Genomic DNA, 21,936 nt, shown 5'->3' with positions numbered 1-21,936 from the left:
GGCTTTTTCTCAATACAAAAACTCCACTTTGAGCATGTCCTTTCCCTTTTGTAAAACTGTGTTGTCCCTGAATGAAGTCTATATTTCTGCATATCTGCAGTAAAATAGTGTGAATTAAAGCCAGTTCTTTGCCAGCATTAATTCTGGATAAGGTAGATTTTAGTTTAAAAACAAATTGAAACCCATGAGATTAAAACTTCATTGGCAGACATATGGACAAAGACCCCTGTTAGCATACCAGAAAATGTGATCTTGGAAGGAAAGAAATAAGAGGGAGTATATTATCATTTATAATTTTGCCACAATCCTAAACTTGTAATATGAATTGTTACTACATTAGAGGATTTAAGTACAAAATAAGAAAGAGTAAAATTTAAGGTTCACTGGCAAATTCAGTGAAAACCTACATAATCTGGTCTCTCGTTGAGGTTTTGACTTTGTTTATAATATCTATATTACACTTTCTTTATTAGCTTTGATTTCCCTCCCCATAAAGGATAGCTATGTCAGCACTATTTTTGAAGTTAGAAAAATCCTGCTATAAAATTTTTTTCAGTTTAGTAGTTTCTGGTTGGGAAATTCATAAAACCTCAATTGTGCCTATTTACCAATGTGACCTCATAAGTTAAGTTTTTTAAAACTCCAAATTGCTGTTAAGTAACTTTAGAATCAATTCAGTATCTGAAGAACATTCATGTTAAAAAATTTACTTCTACTAGTAGCTTTCAACATTATGGTTCTAGATAAGACTTTTAGTGATTTTAATCCAGCTATCATCTTACAAAAGAAGAAAGAAGTTCCCAGATAAATTTAGAAAGATACTTTTAGTATTCAGCAATGTTTGTTTGTTTCTAGAGCTGTTAAAGATTCTTAACACCCCAGGTTATAAGAAGAATATGTAACCATCATAACCAACAGTGTTCAAATGATCCAAGAAAGTGATCTAATTTGGATCCTAAGCATACATTTCCCTTTATGATTCCTAAGGGTGAATGCATTTTACCTTTCTGTTACCACAGACACCAAAGGGAGTGTCTACACCAGTGGTGACAAACCTATGGCATGCATACCTCATTGAGCTGTTATCACTGAAAACTCTAAAAGATTCCCCTTCACTAAATGGTGCTCATCTGCCATAAAGCCCATGAGTAAGGTGGAGTCACTTTGGCACGCCACAATGTTGTACCAGTCCTAAGAGGAACATTTATAAATATTCCATTGAGTATAGCCCTTGGCCTCTCAATTGTGCTTTAGGAAATTCAGTTACATACATTACAATATAAATGGTATCTCCTGGAATTTATATTAGAGAGACTGGTACATGTTTTATATTTTGACATTAGGTAGTCTAATTGCTATAACATCAACTCAAGAAGAATAAAGGCTCAAATTTGTTTCTTGATAGAATAAACAAGTAGTTCAATACCTAGTTTAAAAGATCTTTCTGTACATAGGCCTTTAGTACCCAGCATCTAAGATTTCCTTGAGAGGTTTCTCAGTGTGGAGATCATCTTTGTTTCAGTATAAGCGAGAGTTTTTTAGGGGAAAGAGTTCAAAGTAATGCATATCATTCCCATTACATTGCCTACAATTTTGTCACACAGTTAACTAAAATGGATGCTAAGAAATTAAGTTTGTCAGGGCTAGGGATTTAGCTCAGCGGCATAAGCGCCTGCCTTGCAAGCGTGCGGTGGTGAGTTCAATCCCTGATACCAATTAAAAAAGAAAAAGAAATTAAGTTTGTCAAAAAGTGAGAACAAGCCAGGTGTGGTGGCACATATCTTTTAATCCTAGGCTGGAAAACTGAGGCAGAAGGATGGAAACCCTGTCTCATAGTTTAAAAAAAAGGCAGGGGGACGCTAGAGATGTTACTCAGTTAAGAGACCCTGATTCAATCTTCAGTACTACAAAATAAAAGTAGTCATTACTTGCACGAATATTCTGTACCACCACACCACAGATTCTGAAGTGGTTACCAAAAATCCTGAAACCAACCTCTATGAGTCAATTTTTAATAAAGTTCTTCTGAGATAAGTATTCTATGTAAATGTCAGTAAGAAACTCAAATCTATAGTTTGATGTTTTTCTTCCCCTGTATTTTCATATTAATATTTGTGTCTGATTTTATATGTATTTATGGCCACATGAAAAGAACAGTAATATACTGCTCAATCAATTTTCGGGGTTTTTTTGATGCAGTACTTCAGGACATGGTGAAAATGTGTGAAATAGACTAAATATGGTACACTGTCATGGTGGAGAGAAAATAACTGAAGAACAGCTGTTACTTTGGCATCACTAGAAACAGCGTCTTTTGGTATAGTTTTCCCAACTTTGCTGTTGCCAGAACACAGTGTAAATGGTGAAAGAGATCAGAGAGAATGTCTCTTACTTTAAGTATTTAAAAATTATAGAACACGTGGTCCCTTTTATATAGCCTTATTCTGACACTTCAGCAAGTCCTTGAATATATCTACACAAACTGGTGCTTATGTACAATAAAAGCCTTGGGCAAGCAGTCCATTTGGCGAGCCAGAGTGTTGTAACCACTCCTGCGAGGAACATTTACATTGATTTCTTAATGAAACAATTAAAGAATACTTAAGTACTGCAAAAATCTAGGATAATCTGTTTCTTTTTTGTGAAGAAGAAACAAAGGATCATCTTATAGTTAATTATTCCTATTTCCCAAACTATACATTCCCGTATAAATTTCTACAGAAACATGACGAAAAGGTTCAAGTTGATCAGCCTAGAACTTTTATATACTTTAAATATTTCTGGTAAAATATTAACATAGAGATGTTTCTGTAACTTCTTAAGTTTTTTTCTTATATAAAACTTGAATTCTTTTTTTCCTTTTTCTTTTTTATCAGTACCGGGGATCAAACTCACGAGTGCCTGCTTGCAAGGCAGGTGCTTATGCCGCTGAGCTAAACCCCCAGCCCCTAAAACTTGAATTTTTAGTCCTTAAACACTGAAGGAAAAATTTACCTCAAAGTCACATTATTGTGAATGATATAGCAAAAAAATAGAATTTTTGCATCTGAATTCCCTTGAAAGACCACATTAATCCAAAGAATATGTCTTAGAAGACAAAGTGTAGCCTGCCTATTGTGTGCCTTTTCCTGCAGCACATGAAGCAGTGTAACACATACAATATATTAACTTTTGTTGCATAATCTTTTAATTCATTACATAATATATATACAATAGAGATAAATATATGTGAAAAGCTGATGTATGAGAAAATCTTTTGCGCTAACGAAGCACAAACTATAAATACTTTGTTAGGGGATGTGGAAAATGAAATGATTTAAACCTAGATTTAGTGAAATCCCACAAAATTTGACTTGCTTTACTAATTCTTTTCACTCTGTTTGAAATGCTTTCTAATTTCACCTTAGGTTCCTTTTTTAACAGATTATTTAGAAGTATGTTATTTTGTTTCTAAATATTGGAAGATTTCCTAAGTAGCTTTTGAGTTTCTAATTTTGATCAGAGAAGATAGGACCTAGAATAAATATAAATTATTAGAACAGAAGAGTCACATTTTAAAAATAGTGATAGACTTGGATATCCAGAGAGAAAAGAATCATTTACCCATCAGATGCAGAACGTGTGTTCAGGGCACAAGAGACACAGCAAAAAACAAAATAAGGGGGTCATCTCTGAGGCATCATACTTTGATAGGAATAATACGAGAGCATAAAGATGAAATTAAAATCAAAAGAGCTGGTATTTGGCTTATATTAAAAGGTCTTAGGTGCTCAGATGTTTCTAAGTGGGAGAATCATTCTGGGACAATATTTGATATGCAGTAAATACCAGTCACTGCAGATCACAGTCAGATGTGCTCCTTATCTTGGCTGCCTCTCTAGCCTCATAGGTAACTTTGTAATTACTAGTATAATACAAAATAAATACTGTACACGTAAAGGTTCCCAGCTAGTGTGTGTGAAGAGCAAAAAGGGAAAGGATACTGAGCAAAACAAGCTTGAATGTTCTATCTCCTTTTATCATCCAAGGGTAGCGGATAGAATATATTATCACTACTCTCTTCCTAGGAATAGTGTTTGTCTATGATTCAATTCCCAAAGCTGCTCTTTTCTTCCTGATTGAATCACTAAAGGAAAGGAGATTGTATTTCAGTTTAAATATTTTCTAGTCCATGCAAGTTTTCCTTATCACATGGCAACACTTCTGTATAGAATTATGAAAAGTATTAAATGCTTTAATTTAGACTAGTAGGAAGGAGTATAGCACAATAGGGGGGAACTAGGAAATATGAAGAGTATATGGTATGAACTCTATTTAGAGCGTGGATAAAGTGGACAGTTGGATAAATAAAAAGTATATATGTGAAGTACATTATAGTAGGAACTACTGTAAGTATTTATTGTAGTAACTATAGGCAGTAATAAGTGTAGCAATCCCATAGGAAGGAAAGAATATAAGATTACAGATGCAAAGGACCAACAACATGTGCTTTCCCCAAGAGTAGCTGAGAAATTGGAAAGAAATCTCTTGAAGGGGAAAAAGCGTTTAACATCAAGCTATGTGGGATGTGGTGGCAAACCTATGATATGCGTACTGCAGCAGGCTGTTTGTTATCACTGAAAGCTTTAAAAGATTTGCCATTACTGCAAGAAGGGGGAGCACTCAAGCTTTCTTAATAAACTATCCAGCCTGTTGATGGATATGTGAAAAATATTACGTAAATTAAAACTAGAGACTGAGGAAATGAAATGATAAGATGGCTATGTGTGTTCTTTACAAGATACATTACTAGTTTCAGACAATAAATTACATACCACTTGGCTCTACATATGTAAAATTCTAAAAACACATACTAGTTTACAGTGACAAAACAGCAGTAGTTCCTTGGTGGGAAGATTATAAAGAGGCAGAGGAAACTTCTAAGGATGATGGCTTAGCCTTTCCAATCTGAGTTCTTAGATTTCACTTTCTCACCTCATTGCACTAGTTATAAATTCTGATGGATGTTAAATAAAAGTGCCGAGAGCTGACATCTTTATTTTGCACCTGATCCTAGAGGAAATACATACAGTTTCTCACCATTAGGTAAAATGTTTATGTGTAGACTTTTTGTTGATGTCCTTTGTCTGATTGAAAGTACCCTTCTATTTCTAGTTGGCTGTTTTTTTTTCCACTCAAAAATATAGGATTTATCGTATTTGTGTGTGTATGTGTGTGTTGAGATGTTCATATTTCCTAGTTAAATATGGTGAATTTACATTGTTGATTTTTTTACAAAAATGTTAAGCCAATCATCCTGGAAGAAGAATCTGAGGCTTTCTGTGAAACTGTCAGCCTGGACTATTATGTCTATGCTTTTATGAGCCATAAAATAAATCATTGTTGCCTCCTCAAACATCTATGATGACCTGTCTCATTCTGATAATGGTAACATGTGTCTTTTCTCTCATTTTTCTTAAGTTTTACCAGTTGCTCAAAGAACTAGGTTTTGGTTTCATCAATGTTCTCAATTATTTTCCATTTTATTGATTTCTACTTTGACCTTTGTTATTTCTTTTTTAAGTCCTTTTTCTTTTGGGTAAACTTATTTGTGTTTAACTTGCTCTTCTTGGTTTCTTAAGGTAAAAGCTGAGGTCATTGCTAATACTGAATAGGCATTTTGTTTACATATTTCCTCCATACATAGTACTGTTTTAGTGAAATCCCATAAAACTTAATTTGCTCCTGTATTTTCATTCAGTTTAAAATGCTGTCTAAAAAAAAATTTCTAATTGCACCTTGGGTTTCTTTTTTAATCAATAGATTTAGAAGTATGTTATTTTGTTTCTAAGTATTGGAGGATTTCCCAGATAGCTTTTGTTATTGATTTCTAATTTAATTCCATTTTGATCAGAGAAGACATTCTGTATGATCTGAATTGTTTAAAATTTTTAAGACATGTTTTACGGCTTAGAACAGGGATTGATAAACTTTTTCTGTAAAGATAAATATTTTAAGCTTTGTGGACCACAAAACAGTCTCTGCCATATATTTTCTTTCTAAGAAATCTTTGAAAAATTTGAAAACTATTCTTAGGTCATAAGACATTAAAAACATGCCAGCTAGGCCTTAAGGTCATAGTTTGCTGATTATTAGTTTAGAACATGGTCTGTTTCAGTATGTTTTGGGTATACACTTTGAAGAATACTTGTGTTCTGTTGTTCTAGTTTTCTAGAGGAATGTTCTAGAAAATTGAAATGAGTACTATTTTATAGTATTTAAGTTTCTACCTATTCTAAAAATTATTGAAAGAGTGGTATCAAGATCTCTGAATATAGGGCTGGAGGTTTAGCTCAGCGGCATAAGCACCTGCCTTGCAAGCAGGCGGTCGTGAGTTCGATCCCTGGTACCAATAAAAAATGAAAAAGACAAAAAAAAATTATATAAAAAAAAGATCTCTGAATATAATTACAGATTTATAAATTTCTCCTTGAAATTCTATCAAATTTTCTTCCCACAGTTTGAAATGCTATTAAGATAGAAATGTTTAGGATGAGTATATGTTCCTCATTAACTTGCCACTTTATTATTTTGAAATGACCATTCTTATCTCTGGTAATATCTTTTTTCTGACATACATTTTAAAATAGTCATGCCTTTTTCTTTTGTTTGATGCTATCACTGGCATGGTATTTTTGTTTTGATCATTTACTCTTAGTGTTTTTGTGTCTTTGTATGTAAAGTGTGTTTCACATTGAAAGCATGTAGTTGGGTCTTGTTTTTTGTTCAGCTTGATAATCTTTGCTTTTTAATAGTATTTAAATTATTTACATTTAATGTGATTACTGATATGATTAAAGTTTATCTTGCTATTTTGTGTTTATTTCATCTGTTCCTTATCCTGATTTCCATCTTTTTCTGCTTTCTGTTGGCCTGAGTAATTTCTGATGATTCTGTTTTCTCTCCTTTGTTGACTTATTTGCTGTAACTATTTCATAATTTAATCAGTTGTTTTAGGTATACACAGCTTTAACCAACTAAAATGCATCTTTAAGTACAACTATAGCACATTACATGTGGGATAGGACCTTACAGTATTATCCCTTCATTTTACCCCTCCCTCCTTCCAGTTACTGTCATGTTTTACTTATGCATGTTGTAAACCCCAAAATAATCACTTAAGCTCCATCCAAGTATTACAAAATGGGGGTGGGAGGGCCCATTCTTTGTAAACCCCACAATATAGTGTTATCATTTTTGTGTATCATTTCAATTAAATAGGAAAAAAAAACTTACAACATTTACCCATGCAGTTACCATTTCCAGTGCTCTGTATTCTTTTGTGCGGATCTGTAAATTTCCATCTGGCTTCATTTCTTTGTACCTAAAAAAATTTACCTTTTTTGCAGTATGGTCTGATGATGGGGAGTTAGTATTAGTTTTTATATGCCTGAAAACATCTTTATTTTGTCTGTTTTTTTAAATGATATTTTGCTAAGAATCCTACAGTATCTTAGGTTAACATTTTTTTTTCTTTTAGTACTTTAAATAGGTTCCACTCTTCCTTGCAATATTTCTGATAAGAGACTATCTTACTTTGTTTGTATCCCTCTATAAAATGTACATTTTCTGACTGTTTTTATAGTGTCTCATTATCACTGGTTTTGAGCACTTTGCTTATACGTGCCTTTGTTTAGTTTTCTTCTTGTTGAACCTCTTGGATCTATGAGTTAATCGTTTTCAACAAATTTAAAATTTTCAACCATTGTTTTTTTCAAATATCTCTTCTACTTCTGTCTCTTCTTCCTTTGGTGACTCCAATTACATAGATATGAGGCCCCGAACGTTTGACAATAGCTCACTGATTCTTTCATTTTAAAACCCTCCTTTTTATTTGTAAAAGTTTCTTTTTCTATATCTTCAAGTTCACTAATCTTTTTCTTCTGCCATGTCTAATCTGCAAACAATTCCATTAAGTAAATTTTTCATCTCAGATATTATAATTTGAATCCCTAGAATTATAACTTGGATTTTTAACGGAAAAGTCACCATATCTCTACTTTTAAAACATACAGAATAGTGTTATGATAATGTTCAATGTCCTTATCTGCTAATTCTAACATCTGTGTCAGTTTAATGTTACTTTCAACTAACTATTCTTTTCATTCTGAGTCATTTTGTGGCTTATGTGCTGGCTAATCTTTAAGTAGATGTGAGGCACTGTGAATTTTGTTGGTTGCTGGATATTCTGTTTCTGTCAGTATTTCTAGGTTTTATTCTGGAATATAGTTAGGTTACTTTGAAAAGTTGACTTTTTAGGCTTACTGTTATGGTTTGTTAAGGAGTACTCAACCTACAGCTCATTTAGGGAAGAATACCACAATAGCTAAATAATATTCTGTAAGGCAATCTTTTAAATTTAGGATTTGGATCTGCAAGGACTTACAAAATGACCCCGGCAATATATTTACCATCCCATTAAAAATGAATATAATATCCGAATACTCATTTTCATAAAAAATTACAAAACACTGAATGAAAATATAAGAGTGAGAAGAACAGAAACTGCAGACAGTGAACATTACAAAATTTTGTATGTGTGTGTGAGTAAAGGTGGCTTTTGGTTACAAACTGGCCTATAACTGAATATACATCAGATTTTCCATATATTATGCTATAATCAAGGTTTGCAAAGGAATAGATTTAATAATACAGAATATATAACTTATCAGATTTCAAAATATTCACCCAAAAAGTCAAATGCAGAAGAGCACAAGAGATCTGTCCACACACTAGAGACCCAAAGAATCCAGCTGAGGTCCTAGATCCTACAACAGTGTCCTGCACGAGTCCAGGTTAAAACCTAGAGCCCATGGCAGTGTCTCATGCAAGTCTGTATGAAGGATCTGCACTGGGAAAGCCCTAGATCAGTAGTGGAAGCTAGAAAAAGTCTGTGCCAACTAGATAAAGGATCGATTCCAGCAGGCTGAGGGGTCTGTGCTAGAGCCAGGAAGAGACTCTCAAGGTAAGAACCAGAACTCCTTAGATAAAAATTGCAGCCATCCTCAGTGACGTAACAACCCGAGCTCTTCCAACAATGAGAACAGCTGAGTTCATATCAGGAAAACCAACGTGACAAACTTCTTCAGGAGAATCAATAGCATAACAGCTTCCCCTCCAGTTCTCCTTTTATGCTGTTGGCAACAATCCTCAGGTGGGCTTTCCACACCCAGAACCAAGTGAGTGTAACAAGTTAACCACTAGCTAAGCTGCCACACATTATAACTCAATCTGTGTAAGCCTCAGTTTTCTCACCTATAAAGTTCCTTTACAAAGGAATCTAGAAAACAGAAACGTGTTAATCCCACCACGATAATATATACAGTAAAAAAGTTTTAACACTCTTTGGTAACCAAGTGAAGTATACATCTAACTTGTATATTTTGTTTTATTTTACTAAACATTTGTTCGAACATTATTATAGAGAAGCAAGCTTTGTTTTGCCTAATAACTGGCTCTGAAAACAAAAGCTGACCGGAGCCGCGGGAGACAGGAGACCAAACTCGAGCAGGATCAGCTCTCAAACTTTATTACGTACAGCGAACCGGACCTGACAAGGTCCGCCACCCTCAACGTTGGTTCCTCTTCCGCCGTTGGGGGCAGGAACAACCTCTTATAAGGGGAAGCAGTATCCAATCACAGAGAAGCGCGCCTAACAAGCTGATAGGCTAGCGTCACGGGTAACTGGGCAGATATGACAATTTGGCGGGCTTGTTCAGGCCGGGAAGAACCCGGAAGCAGGAAATGGGCGCCATCATAGGCGGCTTCCCACATCTCCCCCTTTTTTATTTATTAAAATAGGATGGTCTGTGGGTCCCTCCAAGGTGTCTATGACCTTGTTGCTGTTAGACACCTAGGAGTGGGCCTACCTTGTAGGCCGAGGCATGAGAGAATGTAGAGGTCTATACCCTGCTGTGCATCACCCTGTTTTGTGCATATCCTTGCGCCAGGACCATGCTCAAGGTGAGTGGTTCATTTTTTCGCAGGGCCAGGCTTTTGTGAACCGAACCTGGATGCATATAGACATTCATTCCTGCCTTCCCCCCAACCTTTGGGGCGGATGGCACTGCAGTACCCTTGGTCTCGCATCTCAATGCCAATAATTTGACTCCGGGAGGGACCCCTGGCCTTATAGGCCATATATATCTGAGTGGAGCCTGTCTTAGGTTGACTGGGAGGGCTTTTCCCGTCTTACCCGTCATTGGCTTGCCCACTCAGCTCTTATAGCTGATGTTCTGCAATGTGAAGGAGATATGCGGCGGCCTGCTGGCCTGATGGGCCACCTGCTGCCATTTGCATGGCTGCCATGGCTGTGATCTTAACCTGCTGCTGAGTTTGTATGAGGCGATCTAACAAGCATTTGATAACCACAAGCCCTACTAGGATAGCCATGGCAATTAGGATCCAAGTAGTCAGGTTGGGCCAGGAGAACCAGGAGGTGACGTGTTCCCACAAACTGGCTATAACACTGCCTAAAGTTGATAAATCGAACCTGACTGGACCTAGTTGGATATTTTTAACAGTGTTGGTCAAATTTGTGGGAACAGGGGTGATTAATAGGAACCCACAGAATAGAAAAAGCTCCAAACCAGACATTTTAGTTTGTAGATGGTCTCGGGCGCTGAGCGTCGGTCCCAGAAGGGTCGAGTTGACTTGTGTCCGCGGGCTTATCCTCCTGTGCTTTATCAGGAACTGGTGGGGAGTTTACTGCTCGCGTCAATCTTTCCGGGACCCACAGTGGTTCGCGACCTGGTTCCTGTGGGAAGACACAAACCGCACCTCGGGTCCAGCTAATCACTGGATCCGGGCCCATCCATTGTCCTGTAAGGACATCTTTCCATCTCACCAGCCCTTTGTCGGCCGGGGACGGGTTATTGTGCTCCATGGCAGGGGAATGATTATTGTGATTAAGATTTAAAAAATTTATGGTAAAGAGTGCCAATGATATTCTTCCTTTGGGCGTTAGGCCGTGGCCACCCAATTCACGGCACAGGCGTGTCCACTCTTCTAAGGACCTATTTTTGTTAGTTCTTAGGACATCACGGCACTCCTTAGTGCACTGTTCAAAAATCAATTGTTTTATGAGAGGGTGAGCCGCCTCAGCATCTGGAAAAATCCTGTTAGCGGCCTCAAGCATGCGGGCCACAAAGTCTGAAAATGGCTCTCCCTGCCCTTGTATAATTTTTGTAAGGTGACCCGTATGTTCTCCCTTTCCAGCCAGCCGTCTCCAGGCCTGGAGGCCACAGCGGCTAATTTGTTCATAAACCTGGCGAGGGTATTGAGTTTGATCTTCCTCAAAGGCTCCTCGCCCTAATAGCATATCCCTGTTCCACTCTCTCTGGTTATTTTCCCTGTTGGCTGCCGCCTGCTCTACACAGAATTCCTCATTCCAGGACTTCCAATCTAAATATTGTCCGGGGGAGAGGCAGGCGCGTGCCAGCTGGGTCCAATCTCCCGGAGTTAAAAGCAGACCTGCCAATGCCTCTAAAAGCGCCATGGTAAATGGCGCATTGGGCCCATAAGCTGAAACTGCGTCCTTGATAGCTTTAAGTTGTTTAATTTCTAAGGGCTCATAATATCCTCCTCCTCCCCTGCCTCCTACTTGTACCGGGAATGCATGGAGACCGGAACACTCAAAGGGAAGCCGCGACCATACCCTCTCGTGGAAGGAACGTCCTCCTCCCTCCCCAGATGGGGGCGCAGAAGGCAACCCAGGAAGTAGCTCTCCCTCTAACCAGGGCGGTGCCATAGGTTGTGGTGGCAGCCCAGGGAGCAACTCCTCTTCCGGCCACGGCGGTGCAGTGGGGCCTGGCGCCCTGAAGGGAGCAACCATGGGTCGCGAACTTGCCAAAGGGCGGAAGGGCTTAAGCTCTTCCCGTAAGGCAGAGTAGCTCGGGCAGGGTGGTGTCTTCCCGAGCCCTAAGTTCCTCTTTTAACGGTGTAGGAGGGTCATGCTTAGCAAAGACGACCTCCTCTTCTGAGCCTTCCAAATCCGAATCAGAATTAGAGCCCTGAGGGTCCTCCGGAGACCCACAATCGGCAGTGGCTCCGGGCTCCTCTGAGCATTCCAATCGAGCTCTATCAAAAGCCTGTCGGACTGTATTAGCGAAGCGAAAGCAAAACAGATGCAAAGGGAAAAGAAAAGAAAAAAAAAAAAAAACCGGCGTCCACTCGTGTGGCGCTCAAAATCTGTTAGGTGCGTCCACCCAACCCAGGTGACCCAGTACTCACCTGTCCCGGGAACCGCTGTATCTCACGTAGCTGATCAGGGTGAAGAGAAGAGGCGCTCGCGGCCTTCCGTTGTTATTGGGCCAGGTCCTCCGTCGTACCGCAGGTGACAGCAATCGCACCTCCCGGCCGAAGAGGCACATCGCTGAGTCTTTTACCTTTTTTCCCAGTACGGGCCACCAGATGACCGGAGCCGCGGGAGACAGGAGACCAAACTCGAGCAGGATCAGCTCTCAAACTTTATTACGTACAGCGAACCGGACCTGACAAGGTCCGCCACCCTCAACGTTGGTTCCTCTTCCGCCGTTGGGGGCAGGAACAACCTCTTATAAGGGGAAGCAGTATCCAATCACAGAGAAGCGCGCCTAACAAGCTGATAGGCTAGCGTCACGGGTAACTGGGCAGATATGACAATTTGGCGGGCTTGTTCAGGCCGGGAAGAACCCGGAAGCAGGAAATGGGCGCCATCATAGGCGGCTTCCCACAAAAAGCAAAACAAAAAAGAGTGTCTCTGTGACCTTTGACAGTTGACTTTTTAAAGATTTTTTAAAAAAATAAACATAATTTGAAAAGTGTTTTAGAATACTACCAGATAGGAACCTTTAAGAATTAGAAACCAGAAACTCTACTGATTTTGTGATATTATTCCTTCTTATCCTGATGAATGCTTCATTTAACAAGTGTTTATTTGCTTATTTTTATTCTGACTTTCTTACTTTCCAGCAGCCTTTTTCATGCCTCCCATCTATTTCTATCTAAAATTATACTGTTCTGAGCTCTGAGCCTTGTGAGCAAAGCTTGAGAGACAAGAAAATTCTAATGGTCTATGTTATTTTTTGTGGCATACTAAAATACTCTTCGGTGTTTTTACTGTGGTAAGAATAGTTAATGAGCTCTAACTTTTTAACAAAATTTTAATGCACTAAATATTCTCAGCCAATTAATTCTGAAAACTAGGATGCTTATAAGTTACCCAAAAAAGAATGCAAGAAAGAAGAAAGGGGAGCTGAAGGAAGGAGTCAGGAGAGAAAGAAAAAGACTCATGGTTCTTAAGATGGTGCAAAGTGGTTCTGTAGGACCAGGAAGGGGTATACTCTTTTTATATGTAACTCTTTTCATTTTGTTATTAAAAAGATTCTCAATTGGTGTTAAGAAACTCAAATTTTAATTCCAGTTTTGACACTATTCTTGAATATGGTCTCCAATCTCCTGAAACTGGGACCAAGCTTAAAGAATAGAATTATACCTGAGAGGATTTCCATGTCTCAGTAGTCATAATGTATAGTTCAAAATTCAATATTTTTTTTGGAAAAGTAGGTTATAGTCCTACCAAGAACATAATCACTCCCTTTATTTGTACCAATGTCTCATGGCATTGATAATGATGAAGTAAGATCATATAAAAGAATACTTTTGAGTATTCACTCTGAATATTTATAGTTTCCATGACACTATCATGTTAAAAGGGGGTAAGCATCATTTAGTCTGTTCCCTGCCACACAGTACTATAAAGAGCCTTGGCTAAACTGTAAAAGCAAATGGAAAAAGAATGTGTTGTTCAACCACAAAATAGCTTAGAACTGTGCCTCTAAAAATGCAGCTTGGGGTTAGCGGGACTTGAGTGTGCCCAAGGGATTAAAAACCACTGAATAAACATGAGGCCTCTTGACAGACATGAACTTTAAGACTTTGAAAAACATATAATTATTATATTTATATAAATGCAGAAATATTATAATATACAATGCAACATTTACTTCAATTTAAGATAAAACATGAAACTAAAGAAAATTCTAGATTGAGACCAGTCTTTAAGGCACTTGTTCACTCTTTCTATTAACTGTATTTCTGTAAAGTTTGAGATGCAGTGACCTTATTGGTATATTAAAATCCATACTGGATGGAAATGGATGGTGGTGATGGTTATACAAAATTGTGAATGTATATAATACCACTGAACTGAACCTTTAAAAACAGTTAACATGCTGAGTGAGGTGCCTTACACCTGTAATCCCAACTACCCAGGAAGCTGAGATAGGAGGGTTGCAGGTGTGAGGTCAGTTTGCACAACTCAGTAAGATATTATCTCATTAAGGCTGGGGATGTGGCTTAGCACTGGAACATTTACCTAGCATGCATGATGCCCTGGGTTCAATTAGCGGTATTATCAAAAAAAAGTTGTTAAAATGGTAAGTTTTATGTTAGGAATATTTCACTACAATTTTAAATTTTGAGTAAAAAAATCTCTACTAAAACCAAATATTATCAACAATTTTAGATTATGCTGAGAGGTTTTTAATTTCAATGTACATTGTAAACTGAGCACTATAGATTCAACTTATGAATCATCTCTTATTATGCTCCTGAAAAGTGTACTTGATTCCAAGTTTTTTAAACACCTATCATCAAAGGTCCTTATGAAGAAGTCTCCAAGTTTCTGATTTCAATCTTCAGTGGAAAAAATGCGTATTAAAAAGCCTGTTAGAAATAGCCCTAAAATAAGAAAATAGGCATTCCATAAAGACCTTACTAGAAAATTTACTTCTAAAACATCATAAGAAAATCATGCAGATATCTGGCTAGTAGAGAAAATTTCATTGGAATCTATATGGTCTCAAATAAGGAACTGCTTATATTATAGTATATCCTAATATTTCATAACAGAATATTTATTCGTCTATTAAAAGTGTAACTGATGCACTGGACATCATGGCACATAGTTGTAATCCCAGCACTCAGGAGACTGAGGCAGTAGGATCACTGCTAGTTTGAGGCCAGTCTGTGCTACATTGTGAGTTCAAGACCAGCCCAAACTACACAGTGAGTCCCTGACTCAAAAAGCAAAAAAAAAAAAAAAAAAGTGTAACTGAGTATTTACTGCCTGGAACTATACATACATACATATAAATAAAGGACAAATAGGTACAGAAGTTTAATGACAAGAATTTGATAGTGATTATTTCTAGGTGATAGGACTAATTTTTTCTGCAACTTGTTCATTTAGATTTATTATCAAGTGGCATAAATAAAATACTCAGAAATTCTTACTAACCACGAGGTTATCATTTGCTTATTTATTATTTCAAAAAGTATTTGCGACATTAAATAAAATGTAGTCTTTGCCTTCAGGCTCATATAAAGTAAAAAGGCATGATTAAACTATCTTAGAAGCCAGGCTAAGCACTACGCATCCGTAACCCTAGCACTGCGGTAGAAGGGTTGCAATTTCAAGCCCAGCCTGGGCAACTAACTGACTTAGCAAGACCCTGTCTCAGAAACTAAAAATTAAAAAATGGGCTGAGGCTGTAGCTTGGTGCAGAGGTCTTAGGTTCAATCACTAGTACAAAATAAAAAGTGAAAAGGTTTTCTTTCATTCTCATTACTTACTTGCCATGTCTTTCTCTTACTCATTGAGAACTTCGGCCTTTCTTACAGTATTTTGCCTCCCTGAATGTTTTGCTATCACTGTTTGGCATTTATTTCAGTGTTCATAAGGACAATCCATCCAAAAATCTGAATTCTGACTCCATCAGCTTTTTTATAGTCACTTCATTTAGCTGTCTATATTCAAAGCCACATGTTCTGACCACCAGAAAATTACTTCATGGCCATAGCATTCAATATATTGTCTCTCACTGTAACCACTTCTTTCACCATTTGTTTCACTCAATTATTCCCTAAGCACTTGCCTTCCTACTTTTTTTTTTTTTTTTTTGTGGTCCTGGGGATTGAACTCAAGATATTATGCTTGCTTACTAAGCAGGCACTTGTGCCGCTGAGCTAAATCCCTAGCCTGCTTTCTTACCATTTTTTTTAGCCTCCATTCCTAAACTATTCTCTTTCAAACAACAACCCCTCACATAGCTTGATATCTTTTTCTATCCAGCCTAAATGCTCCAATATATCAGTGTTTCCTGCTAAACGCTTTTCTCCCTGTATAATTCTTTCTCCTGTTCCCTAGGCTAGCTATGGCAAGCCTTTTAGACCTTTCACTGCCCGAGGGCATACATTTTATACCAGCTTCCTTCATCTCAAACATGCCACGTTATCTGCATCCTTATTCCCTTTATGCCTCCTTTATGATATAAAAAGAAAATCAAAACTATCAGCTATGAACTCCAACATCCTGCTCCACGTTTACCAGTTAGTCATACAACTACCTTCACATCCCGCCTTTCTAATCCTAGGAAATGGTATTATTTTCTTTTCCAGATTAATTCCTTTACTTATACAATTGATCCCACACTCCCAAATCTCCTACAGAATCTTGATTTACTTTTACACTCTTTTTAATCTCTGTTCTTTCCTCACATTTTATAAAAACATTAAACTCTGGTTCTACTGTAGAATCTCCTCCTCAATTCTGTAACCTCTCTACAATTATCATCTTTGTTTTTGTTTTGAAAAAGATCCCCAAAATAAATCTGTTGTAACCACTTAAGTCATGTCAGCTTTGGGTTGTTTTGCCAGTGATATTTTATTTTTTTATTTTTTTAGAGAAAGAAAGCAAAACAGAACAAAAGGTAGAAATAATACAGAATTTCCAAAAAAAGGTAAGATATTACTAGTTGATAAATTACGTATTATTATCTTAGAAGTAGTTGTTCAAGTTACAAAATCAAAGCATAAAAAGTAGGCAGACTGTTGGTGATATTTTAAAAAGAACTATGCTTATTAAAATACATCTTCCAATAAGGGACACGTTCTTTGATTAAATGTGTGATATTTTTCTACATGGAAAGCTGAAATTTAATGTTCAGTTTCATATCAAATATATTTTTAATAGTTTCTTCGAAATAACATATACAGTCTTGTATTTATTATCCAAAGTTGACTGGGGCAAAAGTTAACAGTGTGGGGTCATCAAGTAAATTAAACGTTAACAGCAAAAATTAAAGGACTAAATTAAAAACATAGGGCCTAGTCCTCTGACGAAAAAAAGTAAGAAGAAAGTATTCCCACAAGAGCTATAAACTGCGCACCTATTTAAAATAAATTACTTCTTCAGAGCTGCCTTAAAACGTTAATTTGTCTTAAACATGTAAGCATTTCTTAGCCAATAGGGAATATATTTTGTCCTCCTTTTTTCTCCAAAGATCTTTTCTATAAGATATAAGTTTTACATATTAGTAATAGAAATTTAGCATGAGGCTGAACTGTTTTAGAGAACTAGTCACATTCGTCACTCCTAGCACGATAGTGGCAAACCTTTTAGAGACTGAGTACCCAAACTGCAACCCAAAAGTTACTTATTTATCACAAAATGCCAACACTACAATTAAACCTTAACACTGAAGTTTTAGTTTAGAAAAAATAATTGATACATTAATTGTTTCTGTCTTAAAAAGAAAACAACACGTGCCCCAGTGGTTTACAACTGCTATCCTAGAGACCAGAGCATCTCACTTTTACTTCTGTTCACTAAACAGAGATAGCCTCCTCAGTCACTGTCTTCCTCAATTTCCAGGATAAGCTTCAATCCAAGTCACATAAAGTCTCTGAGAAAGGGAGAAGTATAGTTTTTAAAGTTTTATACTCAACATAAAATTTATTTTAACTCTTGAATTTTCATTTACTAAATTGTCCAAAATAGTTCCACTTTGAATGGGCTGTGATGATGCACACTTGTGATCTCAACACACTGGGAGTTTGAGGCAGGAGGTTATAAATTCCAGTCTAGTGTGGGCAATTTAGAGACCTTGTCTTCAAGTTAAATAATAAAAAAGGGCTGGTGCTATAACTCAGGGCAAAAGCCCTGGGTTTAATCCTCAGTGCTACCAAAAAAAAAAAAAAAAACTTAGCTCTTTTTTATCATGTCATTATAATTATCTAAAGTTGTTCCTCAAATATAATAATTTTAACAAGTAGGACAAAAAGTCAATTATTGATCATTGGTGTATTTCAGATTATATTATGTAATATATACCATTCTGGGTGTCGCTTTAAGATGGTAAAGTGTTTAAAGTCATAAAACCACTAAGAAAATATTAAAGCTATTAAAGGATGTTTGAGGCAAGGGGATTCAGTTGTCACAACTAAAAATAACTGTTCATATTTTAAAAATTATCGTAAGTAGTTGGAAATAAATTAGTTCTTAGTAACTTCAGAAGGCACTTTGATAATGAGTGGCAGTAATAAAGAGACATGTTTAAAGTCAATTTTATGACTCCAAACCTGGCTAAAACCCTCATTATTAAGCTCTTATGAATGTCACATTATTTTAAAAAGCCATGTGTTAAAGCATTGTATTTACTGTTTCACACAAGGCCAGAATTTCCACATCAGTTTTACAAAGTAGATAACATCTACCAAATGGGTTTAATCCCTTTTCAAGTATTCTCATTGGTAGAGGGTAAAGTTCATACTTCCACAATAAATCTTAATTATTATTAACTGTAAATTAGTTTTAGTTCAGTCCCATGATTTGTAGTCAAGAACATGGCTGTAAAATGCTCCAAACACAAATTAAAAGGAGAAAGGTTTATCTATCTCACAGTTTGTAGAGGTTTCAGTCCATAATCAGCTAGCTGGCAGGGTGGCATGGCTGACAGGGATGGCAGAAGAGAAACAGTTTATAGCAGACAAAAGGTAGCAGAGCAACAAGGGACACCTACAGCTCTCTCTACGCCTTATATTTTATCCAGGCTACTTAGGGCAGGTAGCACTCACACCCTTAATCCTGGTGCCCTTGCTCCTAGTATTGCACCATGAATCAATCCCAGTGTTAAAACGCTACCTCTGAAAAAGCCCCACCTATAACTTCATGAGGTTTTAAGGGGACATCTAGAGACAAACTATAACAAAACCCTCTAACTCATGAGCTATTTTCTAGCTCTTGGTCCCCTCATCTTTAAAGTCAGCAATAGCTGACTGACTTATATCTCATCACTGCCACTGAGTCTTTTGCTTCCCTCTTTCAGACTTAAAACACTCTGTAATTACAGCATGTTTACTCAGATAATCCAGGATAATCTAGGTTTGGGTCATCTGACTAGTGGCTTTACTGTCTATCTGCAACTGAGTTCTCTCTTGCCATGTAATGTGACATACTCAGATTCCAGAGATTGACACAGACAGCTTTATTAGGCCATTATTCTGTGTACCACATATGATTAATTGTTCCTTTAGTTTTCTTTGGAACTTCCATGTACTATTATCTGTCTCTGAAACTGCATTAAAACTATTCACATGTGTATATTATCCAAGTCTCTTTTAGAAACTATTCTAAAAGATAATTCTGAGTTTTTGCTTATAGTAAAATTTGAATGATACAGAGAAGATTAGCATGGCCCTGATAAGAAGGATAACACACAAATCTGTGAAGCGTTCCATATTTTTAAAAAAATAAATAATACTACTCATTAGTTTAAGATATCCCAATTGCATCAATACACAGGTGGCATGAAAGGGCCTTCATAATGTGACCCCTATCCACTTGAACAAGCAGACCTTTCTCAATCCCCCAAAGACACCAAGGCTTCTGATAACATAACATCAAGCTACTGGGCTAAAAATCACAGCAAATGACCTGATTTTCTTCAATGTGCCAGGTTTTCTTACACTCTACTGATTCTGTTTAAAATGCTTTCTGTAGCCTATTTCTACTCTCCCTTCTAAAGTAGAATAACTGGCTCCAATCATTTAAGGTTCCATCAAAGTGGCTTTCAAGACCAACTCTAATCGTCACTTCCTCTAAAAACTTCCTGAGATACCTATTCCTAACTTGGGTTAAGCAATCATCTTTGTCACAGTATAATTTTTTAGAAAATTTGTAACTTTAATGAGATATTCAGCTCCTTGCAAAAAAAAGATTACAAATTTTTCATCTCTGGACCCAATTTTGTTATGGACTTTGGGAAATATGTGATTAATCTGGTGTAACAGTACATATGAAAACCCATGCAAACACACAAACCATTAGGGATGCGTTATTTCTACTTTAGGACAATCTTCCAACCAATCCATTAGTCAAAAACTAAGAGGAGGTATATGTATGAAAAATGTTTGCTTTTAAGTCAGTTACAGCAGCAAAAAATTAGAAACAACCTTAATGTCCAGGAATAGAAGAATGATAGAATCTGCTAAATGATATATAAAGCAGTTTAGAATGAAAATTGCAAAAATACTGTAATTTATATACTTATGACATGTCAAGTGGAAAAGATTTAAAAAATTGTGTCACTGTAATTCCACAAAATTACAATGCACCACTGACTAAAAAAAGGGAACATAAAAATTGTATGAGTTGTGTGAGTTGTGATCATTTCCTTTATTCAGAACTTATCAATGTTTCTGTATTTTCTCAAATGTAAGTAAAACAATTTAAAATTAAATCCATATCACTAACAGATTACATATATTTGTGTATGCATATCTCTGCATCATATATTCATGCATATATTTCTTAGCTCTGTGTCCTGAAATGTCCCATAAGCAAAAACAGTAGCTATGAGCACATCTAGCCTTGATCTATGATATCATTGTCCACCAACAGGAAAGAGGGCTTTTTAGAAAAAGGTAATTCCAAGGCTAAATACAAGATACATGCAAAATACAAGATACATACATCTTATTTTACCAAAAGTAAAAAAATACTCTTGAAAATGATGTGTACATGTCACTAAACCAGGAAAAATAGCTTCTAACTAAATCTAAAACAATTTGAACAATGAAATAATGAAATTCAGTTAAATATGTAAAGGTAAAAGACCATGGTATATGTAAGTTACCTGAATTGGTTCAAAATAGAGTGGCATACACATATAAATATTTATAAAAGGCACAAACAAGAATAAACAGAAAAAAATTGAAAGACACAGAAATTGATAAGTTCCTATCTTTTTGGAAATACAAATGGCCAATAGACACATGAAAAAATGTTCAGCATCACTGGCCATTCGAGAAATGCAAATTAAAACATCTCATTTCAGAAACAATGACTATTATCAAGAAATCCAATAATAAATGTGAGGCTATGGCAGGGTGTCCTTCAATGTTGGTGGTATGTAAACTGGTAACCACTATGCAAATCAGTGTGGAGATTCCTCAAAAAACTAAAATTAGAAATCCACTAAACCCAGCTATTCTCTTTCTAGCTATCTTCTTAAGGAATCTATCTTCCTAAGTGGCATAAGCAGCTGCCTGGCAAGTGAGAGGTCACAAGTTCGATCCCCAGTACACCCCCGCAAAAAAATTCCAAATATAGTGATACATATATATGTATGTTTATAGGAGTACAATTTACAATAGCTGAATCTTGTAAGTGACCTATATGGCCATCAACAGATGAGTAGATAAAGAGAGTGTTGTATTTGTACACAGTGGAGTAGTCTGCCACAAAGGATAAACTTGATTCATTTGCAGGAAAATGAGTATACTCTGAGATTATGTTAAGTGAAATAAGTCTGGCACACAAGCTTAATTTTTGCATGGTTTCTTGTATATGAAAACCCAAACTCTAAATAAAGAATAAAATAAAAGGAAGACAATAGGAAATACTGAAGATCTTTAGCATATAGGAAGGAAGCCAAGGCATGAAGAGGAGAGAGAAAGGAAATAATATTTAAAAGGGAATTGTTAATATGTTGTGCTCATGTACCAAGTCCCTAAAGAAACATGATCATTATATACTACAAACAGGGATATATATATATATATATATATATATAT

General features: G+C 36.5%; 1 protein-coding gene and 1 non-coding gene across 2 annotated transcripts; one reads left to right on the top strand and one right to left on the bottom strand.

Annotated features, from left to right (window-relative positions):
* Window positions 1-9,552: 9,552 nt before the first annotated feature.
* On the bottom strand, window positions 9,553-21,913 carry LOC134472011 (igE-binding protein-like). Its single transcript, XM_063232810.1, has 2 exons — window positions 10,235-21,913; window positions 9,553-10,196 (listed from the first exon to the last, which is right to left on the bottom strand). Exon 1 carries the CDS (start codon window positions 11,870-11,872, stop codon window positions 10,637-10,639), a length of 1,236 nt encoding a protein of 411 aa, XP_063088880.1. The 5' UTR covers window positions 11,873-21,913; the 3' UTR covers window positions 9,553-10,196; window positions 10,235-10,636.
* LOC111753787 (U6 spliceosomal RNA) lies at window positions 19,498-19,605 on the top strand. Its single transcript, XR_002788572.1, has one exon. It is a non-coding gene; the product is annotated as a U6 spliceosomal RNA (small nuclear RNA).
* Window positions 21,914-21,936: the final 23 nt, after the last annotated feature.

Source organism: Cavia porcellus, unplaced genomic scaffold (assembly GCF_034190915.1).
Source record: "Cavia porcellus strain 051 isolate PalLab524CR breed Dunkin Hartley unplaced genomic scaffold, mCavPor4.1 scaffold_21, whole genome shotgun sequence".
NCBI classification, from domain to species: Eukaryota; Metazoa; Chordata; class Mammalia; order Rodentia; family Caviidae; genus Cavia; species Cavia porcellus.
Note: the sequence above shows the minus strand (reverse complement) of the source record. Positions and strands in the feature narration are given on the sequence as shown.

Bases quoted from the DNA above. Each gene is read 5' to 3' on its own strand.
- LOC134472011 (XM_063232810.1), bottom strand. From the start codon at position 11,872: ATGGTTGCTCCCTTCAGGGCGCCAGGCCCCACTGCACCGCCGTGGCCG.